The sequence below is a fragment of the Exserohilum turcica genome (assembly GCF_000359705.1).
Source record: "Exserohilum turcica Et28A unplaced genomic scaffold SETTUscaffold_4, whole genome shotgun sequence".
NCBI classification, from domain to species: Eukaryota; Fungi; Ascomycota; class Dothideomycetes; order Pleosporales; family Pleosporaceae; genus Exserohilum; species Exserohilum turcicum.
In genome coordinates this window covers 2,385,753-2,397,588 of record NW_007360247.1, presented here as the reverse complement: position 1 = coordinate 2,397,588, position 11,836 = coordinate 2,385,753, and the positions used below count along the sequence as shown (strand labels likewise).

Genomic DNA, 11,836 nt, shown 5'->3' with positions numbered 1-11,836 from the left:
CCTTGGAGAAGATACGCTTGTTCTGCCAATCCTCAAAGTGAAACCCTTTCGTCATATGATATATGGGAGGGTTGGACGTTGTACTCCTCTATCTTTCAACCAGAAGCTTGAAATACAAGCTGTACTTGGCTCTGAATCGGCGTTGCAACGAAGTTTGCTCATCCCCTTGCTGTGGGCAGAGATGAGATGGTTGGGGTGCCGGCGGATGAACCGGTCAACCCAGCTTTCTGAAACCGGCTTTCCAGCCAAATCTGAAGCAAAGCGTTGTATCATTTCCTTCGTAGGTGGCAAACGTCGTTCGGTAAGCGTATCGATGTATCGTACAAGCTCCTTCTCGTGTTGTGGATGGAGGGAGAGGTTGCGCACGCCATAGGCCTCAGTTTCGCCGCGGTGTCGTCTCATCAACGTCATTCGTGCTACACCATGCTTTTTCGCGATTGCTTGATACGAGAATTTATCTCCTGGTTCTCGCGATTCGATTTCTGCAATCGCTTCTTGAATCAGGTCCATATTGGTTGAGTTTTGACGCGTTGAAGTTTTGTTGTTGTGGTGGTGGGGGTGCTCAACTGGCGATGGTGCTCATCTGGTGCACGGGCACTGTAGTCGTCAGCGCCAAGGACGACGATGAACCAAAGCAGCAAAAGCTAGTTCGCATTCTTTCGTGGCAGGGCTCCCTGGCTACCATTTACCATTTGCACTGTTCCTGACGTGATGAGGCTGATGGAGCCATGTTTCATGGTGCATGTTGTGCGTATTGCTTCGTGATGCTGATGTTGTTGGTGTTGTTGTGGTGGTGGTGGTGGTGGCGGTGGCGCGTGCGGCCGGGGCGTGCAATGGCGACCTGATATTTCCCGCTCAAGTACGGCAGCTCTTGGCAGCCAGCTCAGGAGGGGGGAAGGCAGTGTTGCTGCTCAGCGGCGTCGAGCGCTGGCTACGTACGACATCCTTGTCCCATCTCCTGTGTCTCTGGCAGACGTGTTAATCTGATTCTAAACGTCCAGGAGAGAGGGGTACGTATGGCCGGACGAACGAGTGTGTCGGCGACCCGCATGGCGGCCTTTTACTGCTTGGTAGCTAGCACGGCCGGGTTTACTATGGCAATACCTGGCGTACGTACACAGCACAGCGATGGCGAGGCGACGTGGGCGTGGGCGTGGATATCCGCCGCGCGGGCTTGGCGGGCGGGCGGGCATGGGCATCGACTTGTGCACGGGTTTATGCATCGAGTTGTGCACGGAGCGGTGCCGGGGGGCGAGGGACGAGGCGAGTGCGTGGGAGTGGGTGGGCGATTGCGGTGCTGGTCTTGGCGAGGCCGGGTGGATCGAGCTAGCCAGAAGCGGTAAGTCCATGCACGCCTGGGAATAGGTGGGTACACCTGTACCACGGTCCGTTTATACTACGTACTACCTCTGTCCATATACTACTACCGCTATACAGCCTACTACGCACGAGGCGACTGGCATATGGCCACATACGCCATGCGCTATCTTATGGGCGCACGAGCAGCCGGCCCAGGCACCTCCCAGTCGGCGGAACGGATAAGCTGGCGAAATCCGCCGCCCCCCCGGCCCCCCTGGCCCCCGGCTGGGGTGGTGAGCATGTATATGTAGTAGGTGCATGTGCATGCAAGGCTGTATGTATGTACGTACACATGTAGCACATAGATATGCATCCACTCGTGGCAGCGGTGGTGGCACGCCGAATGGACGCCCCGAACCATTGGTGTCACGCAATGTGCCAAATGGGCGCACTGGGGGCAGTTTCTAGGCGGTTCGACCGGCACTTGGCTGTGAGGCTTTGTTGTTATAGGCGGTAATGAGGGTAGTGGGCCCCCCCCCCCTTCCCCCCCTTGGACTCGAGCACTAGTGCTGCTGGCAGACGTCGCTATCCCAGCGCCGCCCACTTGTTGAGCTGCTGGCTGGCACGCTGCTCCTCACGCCACTATTCAACATTAGTGAAACTGCTAGCTAGCTGTTAGGAGAGCAGCGACTCAGTGACGCTGCGGCATAGTGGATGCTGCTTCTCTTAACACAACTCTGCCATGACGCGTGCGCTGCTGAAACAAATGGCCGGCCCGGGAGATGGCCAGCAGCCGCGTGGTGGTCGTGGGAGCGCCACAACGCCCCTTCCGCTGGCGCTGGCGTCGCGTGGCGTGCCTGTTTCGCGGCCGTGGGCTCGCCAGCCTCTCGCCTCTCTCGCCTGCGCCCGCCCACCCCGGACTTTCACCAGGGATGCCCTCTTCGGGCCTAGCGCTCGAGAAATTGGTCAGCGCCCCCACCCACGCCCCAGAAGGCGGGCAATCGGGCAATCAGGCCAAGCACCAACGCCAAGCGCTCTCGGCCAGCGGAAAGTGCAAGCTGCAAGGTGAAGGCACTGCAAGGCCTCCCCTTCCTCTCTCTTCTCCCTCGTTCCTGCCCCCAATCCTGGGCGGAAGGTGACGCTGTGCCGCCACGCTGCTCCACAACCCTTCCGAGCCGGACCGTTCTCTTTTAGGCAATCCCCAACTGCTACTGCCCTGCCACTGCCCTCTCACTGCATATTTGCCATGTGCCTGTAAGACTGCACCGGCCCTGAATATATAACGCCCTCGCTTGCCTCGCCCTCCCTCGTTGCCTCCACACCACAACAACATCGCCACCATCTCACGCTACCGTCTCCCATCACCACCTCTCCATTTACCCGTCTTTTCATCTCGCCATCTCACCACCTCACCACCTCACCACTCCACCACCATGGCTCACCTCCAGCACTACTGCTACCCCGGCTTCGGCGAGGCCAAGCGCGAGGAGCTGTGGTACAGCCAGGCTGTCCGCGTCGGCGACTACATCGAGATTGCCGGCCAAGGTACGCTCGCCTCTCCACCCCCCCATCCCCCCTTGCCAAGCCGGACTGATTGACGATACCTCAGGCGGATGGGACCCTGAGACCAGCAAGATCCCTACGGACCTCGACGAGGAAATCGACCAGGCCTTTGCCAACGTCGAGCACTGCCTGAAGCACGCTGGCGGCAAGGGCTGGAGCCAGGTCTACAAGATCCGCCTGTATCTCACCGACCTCAGCGAACAGTCGGTCGTGGCCTGCGTCCGCAACTTCAAGAAGTGGCTGCCTGACCACCGCCCTATTCTCACATGCATTGGCGTCAACCAGCTCGGTCTTCCCGGCATGCGTGTCGAGATTGAATGCAAGGCCCACGACGAGGAGGGTGCAAAGGCTGCAGCCGCTGCCAAGGCCTCGGCGTGAACGAACAGTAACCAAATTAGCCTGTGGACCCGTCAATCGGCAGAGTACAAGACTAAAAGTAAAGCTTCCTACAATGAAAAAGTTCAAGTCGTTCCCTCTCACATGCGCCTTGTTTTGTCAGCCTTCCTGTCTTGTGGGGATAGTAGACTATCTTCGGTAAGCCCGAACCAGCCTCCACTCTTTCTCATCACATCTTCACCATGTCTGCGGTATAAAAAAAATCAACTTGCAAGATACACTACTACGTTTGGAGAATAATCAAAATCCCTGCACTATGCAGAACTACGTTATTACCATCTTAGTCTTTTACATGACACCATTTGTAAACCAGCCCTAAAGCACCTACAACAGTCACTACGAGGCAATACCCAGAATCGGAAAGGTCTTGTACTCGCACCCACGTGTGCCTGTGTAGTCCAAGCCCTCGGCTCGCTTAATAACCGTCGGCCGCTTATTCGGCTCCCGGCTCCGAAATGCTCCCGCCAGCCGCTACGCTACCCTCTTTTCCCCTTGTTCCCCACCCTAGCTTTCGGCCCATTCCGACATGCCTTTTTCCCTTTTTGCGTCTTTTTTCTTTTGCCCCCTCCCCCCCACTACCATCAAAAAGATTGTACAGTCTCTAACCGTATTTGGGCTAGTACTGCTCAGTTTCTTCGGATGAGGGGATGCCCCCACAATCGGAGGGATAAGCGTCTTATCCGAGGTTAGCGTTGAATCTTCTTGGCTTTGAATCGACTGATTCCTTCAGTTCCTTGAATCCTTCAACTCCTTTTCTTTCTCCTTTCTTTCTTTGCGTTTCTACTTTTAACTGCATTACTAGAACATGCGCGGTGCGGGGACTAGTGTCAGGGTTATCTGCTTGATTTAATCACTTGAGAATTCTGAGTGAGTAGTTGGTATGATTAATGCTCTTGTGCTGGGAATGGTGCAATGGCGTGATTTGAACGTACCAAGTCAAATAGTAATGTTCCGAGCTGAATACGAGTGGAGATCTACAGAAGAAGAAGATCTGCTGTAATAATGGCACGTGATTTCATCTTTCCAAATAGGTAGGTACAGCAAGTGTGGCTAAGCAGAACAAGACGCTAAATCACGCGGGAATTGCCGGCTTGAGGATTTGAGCTAACTATGAATACTATTGCTTTGGATGCGCATTTGTAATGGAAGAATCTCTGCAATGGACATGGGGAAACAAGTCAAATTCATGAATGTTCTTATTGGTTTGATCTACACAATTCGACTCGGGCTGGAGATCACGGTTTGCGTTACGATGACCTGTAATCACTTCCGTTCAAGTAACTCGTAATGAATAACCAAGTCAACCCAGATCGCGTGCTGGCAGCCGTATATCCCCCATCTAGCATACCGAAAATCCACCCATCCACAAAGATGCCATGTCTTCACTTTTTTCCACTGCCCTCGCTCTTGATGCTCGCCCTGAATCTCGCACGAAGAGAGTCTTCTCTCAAAAACAACACCACCGCCCAAACAAGCCCAAGACTCAAAAAGTGACTCGCCACGCATGCAGCCAGCGTCAACACTACTCCACCAAAAAACCCATAATTCAGGCCATACACATTGCCGAGAATCTCGGCAACGTAGATGCCCCCTGCAACCACGATCACAATGTAGTCCCATTGTAGAAAGAAAGTAGACTCGGCTATAAAGACTGACGACGCTGTGTCTGGCTGCCATAGACTGCTGAGCCGAGGCATGAAAGCCTCCGCCAGCGAAGCTGAGGGATCTTGCGACGTGCACAGTTGATACATGGCCGACACATGCATGACACCGGAAAAAAGTCCAAACACAGCGTAGGTAGCCTTGATCCACCGCAGATCCGCGTCTCGTTCATGGGACGGCGCAGTCTCGTCTTTGGGCGACAGATATGTCGAGATGGCAGTGAGCACGCAGTAGCACCATAGCGGGGCGAGCTGCCACACGGCGATCCATGCCTGGTGCTGAGCTGTTGTCGTGCCTTGGGGCGGGAAGTACACCATTCTGTACAAATGTATGATGGTGACTATCGACGCTGGGAGCAGTGCTTTGGCGTGGAGAGGAGGTACTTCTGGATCTGAAGCCTTGTCCGGAAAATAGTGGCTCTCGAGTTCGACCATGAAGTAAAGGGGGATGAAGATTGCAGCCCCAATATACTGCCAAGCAAAGACGTTGACAGGCGACCTGGAGGCGTCAGTCAGGATCATGCTTGCAACTCTTACATGACAACCACTTACCACCGAAGCATCACATTACGTTTTCCTTTTCTCAGACTCTCCACCATGGTGAAGACGCCGAGCGACTGCAGCGACGCACTCAGCGTGGTGGACAGGAGCAGAACGGGCTCCGACTGATGCAAGACTGGATCCCAGAAGCTGACTGACCACGACAGCGGGCCGTCGATGAACGGCAGCCCCAAGTACACACGATGCAGCTCCTTCCCATTGCTGAACAGCCCGTTGGCAGCATGTTCCTTCATGGCGGCCATTCCGCCATCGATGTTGAAGAAGACCTGGAGAAGCACTGCGGCGAGCGCCGAGAGCAGCACAAACGCCACGCGAGCACGTGTAGCAATCATGGTTGAAGTGAAAGGAGGGGTTCAAGATGTGCGAAACTGTGGTCGTGTCTGGCAAAAACTCCGGCTTCCACACGCCGATTATGTGTTCAGCGCTCAGCGGGCATTTGCCAGCCCAGCCATGGCGCCAAGCAAACGGCCTACATGAATAGCGGCACTACCGCAATCGGCCTAGCGCCCCTCCACCGATACTATCAATAGGGTCGGACTTCGGGGCATTTTGCCGCGCCCCATGCGCAAAGAACCCCGACAGGGATCGCGGACGTTTTTCGATTTGAGAACGGCCCGCCATCCTTGCACTAACACTCACACTAGCAACAGCCGCCCGCCCGAATCCGTGCGTTCGCTGACCTCCCCGCTCCCACGCCTTGCTTGGCTCTCGCGCCTCATGGTGGGATTGGCTCAGCGCAGGTAATACACATGGAGTGAGGAGAGGGGGGGGGATAGGCGGCATTTGACCGCAACTAGATATGCGTTTGTGCCCAAGCGGGTGTGATTAGGAATGCGGAGATTTTTTTTTGGTACTATTCTTCTTGAGTTTGACTTTTTTTTTGTTCTGCGAAGAAGAACTTGGAACTTGTTTTACTTGCTCCTGCTCCTTTCTGTTCATCCTGGATAAATCAGTATTACCTACCTAGGAAATAGGAGACAGACCAGTTGTTGTTGTTGTTTTTTTTAACCCCAGAATGAGTCAGTTCAAGATGGTTGGGCAGAAGAAGCCTGATAATAATAGTACTGCTGCTGCTGCTGTACCAGACGACGAGGAAAGTCGCCGCGACTCCGATGGCATTTCGAACAAGTCAAAGGAAACGGCCACGCCGCCGCATGCGTCCGTGTGGGAATCAGACAAGTCCGAAGAAGAGCCTGCTGCTGTTGAGCCGCCGGAACAGAGCGTAGCACGCACCTACTCACGCTGGCAATGGATCAGTGTCCTCGTGTCCATCTACTGCAGCCAGTTTCTGTACGGCCTCGATGTCACGATTGTAGCTGACATCCAGGGCGCTGTCACCGACGCCTTTGGCGACGTTGCGCTGCTGGGCTGGCTGGGAATCGGATTCCCGCTCGGCAGTGTGGCGACGATTCTCTCCTTGTAAGTGTCCTTGATGAAGCCTCCTACCACAGGAAAAACAATACAGGATAAAAGGCAATTCTGATGTCGTGGTTACAGTGGCAAGGCGTATAGCACTTTTGATATCAAGTGGCTGTACATTGGCAGCATGGCCATGTTCACGGCGGGCAGTGCGCTGTGCGGCGGCGCTCCAGACATGAAGTCTCTCATCATCGGGCGTGTGTGGGCGGGCGCGGGAGGCGCGGGAATGTATCTTGGGTAAGTGGATTATCCCGTGAATAGATTCGTACTGACGTGCTTTCCAAGTGTCCTCAATCTCATTGCAGTTGACACGACTATGCAAGAGCGCCCCGTGTATGTTGGCATCAGTGGAGTCGTCTGGGGCGCAGGTTGCATTTTAGGGCCTATCATTGGAGGATCTTTTGCCGACAGCTCTGCAACATGGCGCTGGGTTTGTTGCTTTCTTCCAGTCCAAGTGCGTTACTGATCGCATGCAGGCTTTCTACCTCAATCTGGTTCTTTTCGGACTCTTCAGCCCCGTGCTCTTCTTCGTCCTGCGCCCATTTAGCTTCCAGCCCAACGTGCCTCTTTCAAACAAGCTCGTTACCATGGACTGGATTGGCATCGTGCTCAACGCGGCGCTGTGGACCGTGTTCGTGATGCTGTTCACCTTTGCAGGCTCCCAGTGGGCGTGGGACGACTACCGGACCATTATCCTTTTTGTCATGCTTGGTGTTATTCTCCTGGCCTTCATTGCGAGCCAGTACTTGACCATCCTCACGACAAAGGAGATGCGCGTGTTTCCCGCTGATTTCCTGCGAAACAAGACTTTGATCCTGCTGTATATCTGCCAGGCCTGCGCTTCGACCGTCCTCTTCATGCCCATCTACTGTGAGTAACTCCAGACGAAAGCCAGTTGTACACAAGACTGACAAGCAAACAGATATCCCCATCTTCTTCCAATTCGCGCACGGCGACACCGGCGTCCAAGCTGCCGTCCGCTTACTCCCCTTCATCTGCATCGGCGTGTCCGCAAACATGTTCCAAGGAGCCATGATGCCTAAATTCGGGTAAGCAACCACTCTACCTCTCTTACACCCGATCTAGCACGCTAACCAGATACTCTCTTTCTAGGCGATACATGCCCTGGTTCTTCGCGTCGAGCTTGTTTGCCGTCATCGCCGGCGCCCTCTTCTACGCCGACGTCGACGTCAACACACCCACATCGCGTATCTACGGCTACTCTGTGCTTCTGGCACTCGGCGCCGGTCTCTCGCAGATGGCCGCCTACTCGGTTGCTCCGACCCAAGTGCCCGCGCACCGCGTCCCGGACGCCGTGGGCTTCATGAACATGGCGCAGATCGGGTCCAGCGTCATTGCGCTGACAATCGGGTCCTCGGTTTTCCAGAACATCGGATCCCGCAAGCTAGCGGCCGCGCTGGCCGGCCTGGGCTTTACACCTGCCGAGATTAGCGGTGCGCTGGCCGGGCGCCGATCTGCTGTTTTCTCGCGCGTTTCCGACGAGGTGCGCAAGAGGCTGATTGATGCGATTGTCGAGACCATTAATACAGAGTATGTTTTGGTGATTACGGCTGGTGCGCTCGGGCTCGTCGTCTCGTGCTTTATGAATAGGGGGAAGTTGGCTATGGAAATGGCGGCTGGTGGTTAAGCACTAAAACACTGCAAATGCTTTGGCTTGCGACGGATTAACAGGTCGTGCAGAGTGCTTGGTCTACGGCGGAACAGAGGGAAATCGCCTAAAAGAACCTGGAACGTGGGTTTTTAGAGGTGGTTGAAAACGTTGTGGGTATGTAGTTGGAAAATGTGTGTATGTGTGTGTACTACAAATTGTGATGATGGAGGGTTTAGCGTTAAAACGATACTTACTTAGCCAGTAAATAATGTGAAAACTCACCCAAGGTTTTTTTTTGGCAGTTTGGCCGCGGTTTGTTCGAGCCTTTCTCCTTTTTTCCTTTGGTCCATCTCATTCATTTCCTCTTGATTCCCTTCCATCCCTTTCTCCTTCTCCCCCAAGTTTTCTTTTTCTCGTGCTGCGGTTTTGAATTTATCACTTTGGAGACTTGATCCAAGCTTATTCATAAGATGCGAATCGAGAGAAGAGGGAGCTGAGGATTTTTTATGCAGTCAGGGAGAGAAACAGACAGAAAGTGTGTGTGTGTGTGTGTGTGTGTGTGTGTGTGTGTGGTTTTAGCGAGCGGATTGCACTGATTGATCACTTGTTCATTAAGCGCATGGGCATTGTAAAATGCAGTGCGGTGGACCTGTAATTACATCTATAATATCGAAATGATGAAATTAGTTTGGCCTTTTCGAGGTGTACCGCACGGTCATTGCAAGAGGGAGACGTGTGGAATTTCAGAACTGTAGTTTATCGCGTGTTGCGTATTGCTTATTGCTTATTATGTGTTGTGTTGTAAAAAGAGGACACAGATATCCACACAGCACCTCGGTTTATCTGGGAAAAACCCGCATATCATACGATGAGGAAGATTGAGGCAATAGGGATGTATATAGTATGAAACATGAAGAGGGGTTATTTGAGGAGAAGACTTGCCATGTAAATGGGTTTTTTTCGGATACAAGAAAACGTATTTTCTTGCTAAAAAAAAGGTGTGTGTGTAGAGCTTGGTAAATATCTGAATGCGGTGCTAGGAAGGGACACGCAGATTTTATTTGAGAAAAAATAAATTCAAGAAAAAAAAAGAAAAATACAGGGGAAATAAGTGAGGAAGTGTGGTTTGCTGTGTTGTAGCTGTGATGACTAGGTTGCTGGATACGCTGGATGTGAGTGCGATTTCATGGAGAGGAATGGTGCAGAGTGGAACATGTTTTTTGAGAAGTACACATGGTGGCGAGGAAAAGTATTAGAATGATTTCAGACTACGTGTAAAACTTATGTCTTATTAGTTTTTCCGTTAACAATTTTCGTTGGTCTTGTTCTATTCAATAATAGTCCGTAACTTCTGATTTGATTTTAGAAAGAGAACCTATTCAAAAACACTGACAGAGTATTTTACGTAACACAAAATCTTTAACAAAAGAGTTGAAAACAAGATTTTAGAAAGTTACAATAAAATCTTTTCGGTAGAGGTGTGGTGAGATTTTCGCGCCCTGAGACGACATGTTTATTTTTATATTGTAGAGGGTTGAGATCAACACTGAAGCAATGGACTGCACGTAACACTGAAGCCCACTATAAAAAGCAAGTAGCATTAAAAATTGTATTATAGTTCAAAACTCAAGAAGATGAAGTAGGGGAGTTTTATTTAATCAATTAGTAGATATAAAAGTCGAGAACATGCACTAAATGGAAAACTCGTTTGTAGAGAGCTATGTCGGCAATTTTATGCCTCCAGTGATTTATGTATCAATTCCAAAGCTAGGTCAATAATAAAGTTCGTGAAAGAGACATTGGAATGTTGCCCCCACGATGTTTGGTCGGAATCAGTATGTTCGGATCCACACGCACGGGCTACCAATGCATACTTATCAATATTGGCCGTGAGGTGCGCCCCTTTCATCCTGCACCAATTTTGTAGCTCTGATCAGGTCATTCAACCAGAACGTTGTATCAACTTTTTCGGTCCATTTGACGCAGAATATTTGCTCTTCGCATTCGTCAAGTGCGATGAACACCAGGTTTGGATGACAATGAGATTTCAGGTTATATTGCTACCGAAAGGGTCTATGTAGGTCGTACAAGATAAAGTCTGAGTTTTGACAAGCTAAGGTAACGATGGAATTACAAATGCACGCCCTGGAACTTTTGCGACTGTTTGACGGCCCAGTCCATGGCTCTGATCAACGACTGAACCTCAACCGGCTTCATAGGCGGATGGTGGCTGCCTGAGTGTTGCAGCTTCTTCACCATTCTCTCGTCAAACAAGCTGAAAGCAGCCTCTGACATGTTGCGCATAAAGTCATAGTCGCGCTTACCCGTCACGTGGATAGTTGGGATGTGGATGCGCTCCTTCGTCAGCTGTGAATGCATGATCCTCGGCGCATCGCGACCATGGGCGTCGGTATAGGCATTCAGATCGATTTCTGGAAGCATGGCGCGATTCTCCTTGGCCAGAATGATAGTATGCATCAAGAGATTGAGGAAGATGCGCTCTTCACCTGAGAGGGTTTTGGCAAGGGCAGCGGGCCCCATGGTGAGTAGCCGTCGGTCGCTGAGCTTGTCGAAGACTCCTTGCAGGTATGTCGGATTCGCGGAGCAGGGAAGTACTGAAGACAGAATCAAGGCGAAGCCGAATGGTACCGCATTCCGCAGTTCCTGCTGCCGATGCATGTACGAAGTAAGAAGAGCTCCTCCCTGGCTGAACCCAAGGACACCATCGAAAGGTCCCAGCTCGTCGATGGTGTCTTCAAGGTGGCTAAATGCATCCGCCATGTCCTCGGCTGAGTAGCCAGCGGTATGCGAAAAGAATGGGCCATCGATATCAGCACTCACGCCTGATCAGTCAGTCAGCACAGTCCATTATGCGCCCAAGAGAAATCTGTAATTACCTGGTCCCCTTGGAGATGGGATAGGGCCATCCGCAAAGATAAACTCATAGGACGAATCTACGGCCTGGAGAAAGGGTCGTAGTTGAGTTTCAAGAATGGTGGCAGAGCTGCCAACTCCATGGAGACAAAGGACCCTCATCTTGGTGCGTGAATATCTGGAGACAACTGATAGTGGTGGTTTTTGGTTTAACAAGTGAGCCGATGGAAATACCGTCTTTGACCTTTGATTGAATGCCGCCGCCAAGGCTGCATCTGAAACGGTGCGTTGTTCCCATTTTGGTTGTTGCCGAGTGGGTGGAACGATTACCAGTGCCGGCATTCAGCCTCTCCCCACGAGCCCGATTTGGATACAAGCGCGCCGTCAGCACCGCCGCCAAGATGACCGTCGCGGAGGAACCTCAGAGAAGCCAAGACAATCGCGGAGCTCT

At 52.2% G+C, this 11,836-nt stretch overlaps 4 protein-coding genes across 4 annotated transcripts; 2 read left to right on the top strand and 2 right to left on the bottom strand.

Moving 5' to 3' along the window:
- The first annotated feature begins 2,634 nt into the window (after positions 1-2,634).
- SETTUDRAFT_164522 (uncharacterized protein) lies at positions 2,635-3,573 on the top strand. Its single transcript, XM_008030481.1, has 2 exons — positions 2,635-2,844; positions 2,909-3,573. The coding sequence occupies exons 1-2, from the start codon at positions 2,733-2,735 to the stop codon at positions 3,238-3,240; spliced, it is 444 nt and encodes a 147-aa protein (XP_008028672.1). The 5' UTR covers positions 2,635-2,732; the 3' UTR covers positions 3,241-3,573.
- Positions 3,574-4,640: 1,067 nt separating this feature from the next.
- On the bottom strand, positions 4,641-5,713 carry SETTUDRAFT_172788 (uncharacterized protein; the record flags this gene model as incomplete). The annotated part of the gene is made up of 2 exons (XM_008030480.1): positions 4,641-5,418; positions 5,472-5,713. The coding sequence occupies 2 exons, from the start codon at positions 5,711-5,713 to the stop codon at positions 4,641-4,643; spliced, it is 1,020 nt and encodes a 339-aa protein (XP_008028671.1).
- Positions 5,714-6,495: 782 nt separating this feature from the next.
- Positions 6,496-8,547, top strand: SETTUDRAFT_155621 (uncharacterized protein; the record flags this gene model as incomplete). Its single annotated transcript, XM_008030479.1, has 7 exons — positions 6,496-6,642; positions 6,688-6,899; positions 6,978-7,136; positions 7,185-7,329; positions 7,376-7,769; positions 7,822-7,948; positions 8,013-8,547. 7 exons carry the CDS (start codon positions 6,496-6,498, stop codon positions 8,545-8,547), a joined length of 1,719 nt encoding a protein of 572 aa, XP_008028670.1.
- A 2,121-nt stretch (positions 8,548-10,668) lies between these two features.
- Positions 10,669-11,547, bottom strand: SETTUDRAFT_55643 (uncharacterized protein; the record flags this gene model as incomplete). Its single annotated transcript, XM_008029993.1, has 2 exons — positions 10,669-11,354; positions 11,409-11,547. Coding segments are annotated over 2 exons (825 nt in total), but the record flags the coding sequence as incomplete, so codon positions are not given.
- Between the last annotated feature and the right edge of the window lie 289 nt (positions 11,548-11,836).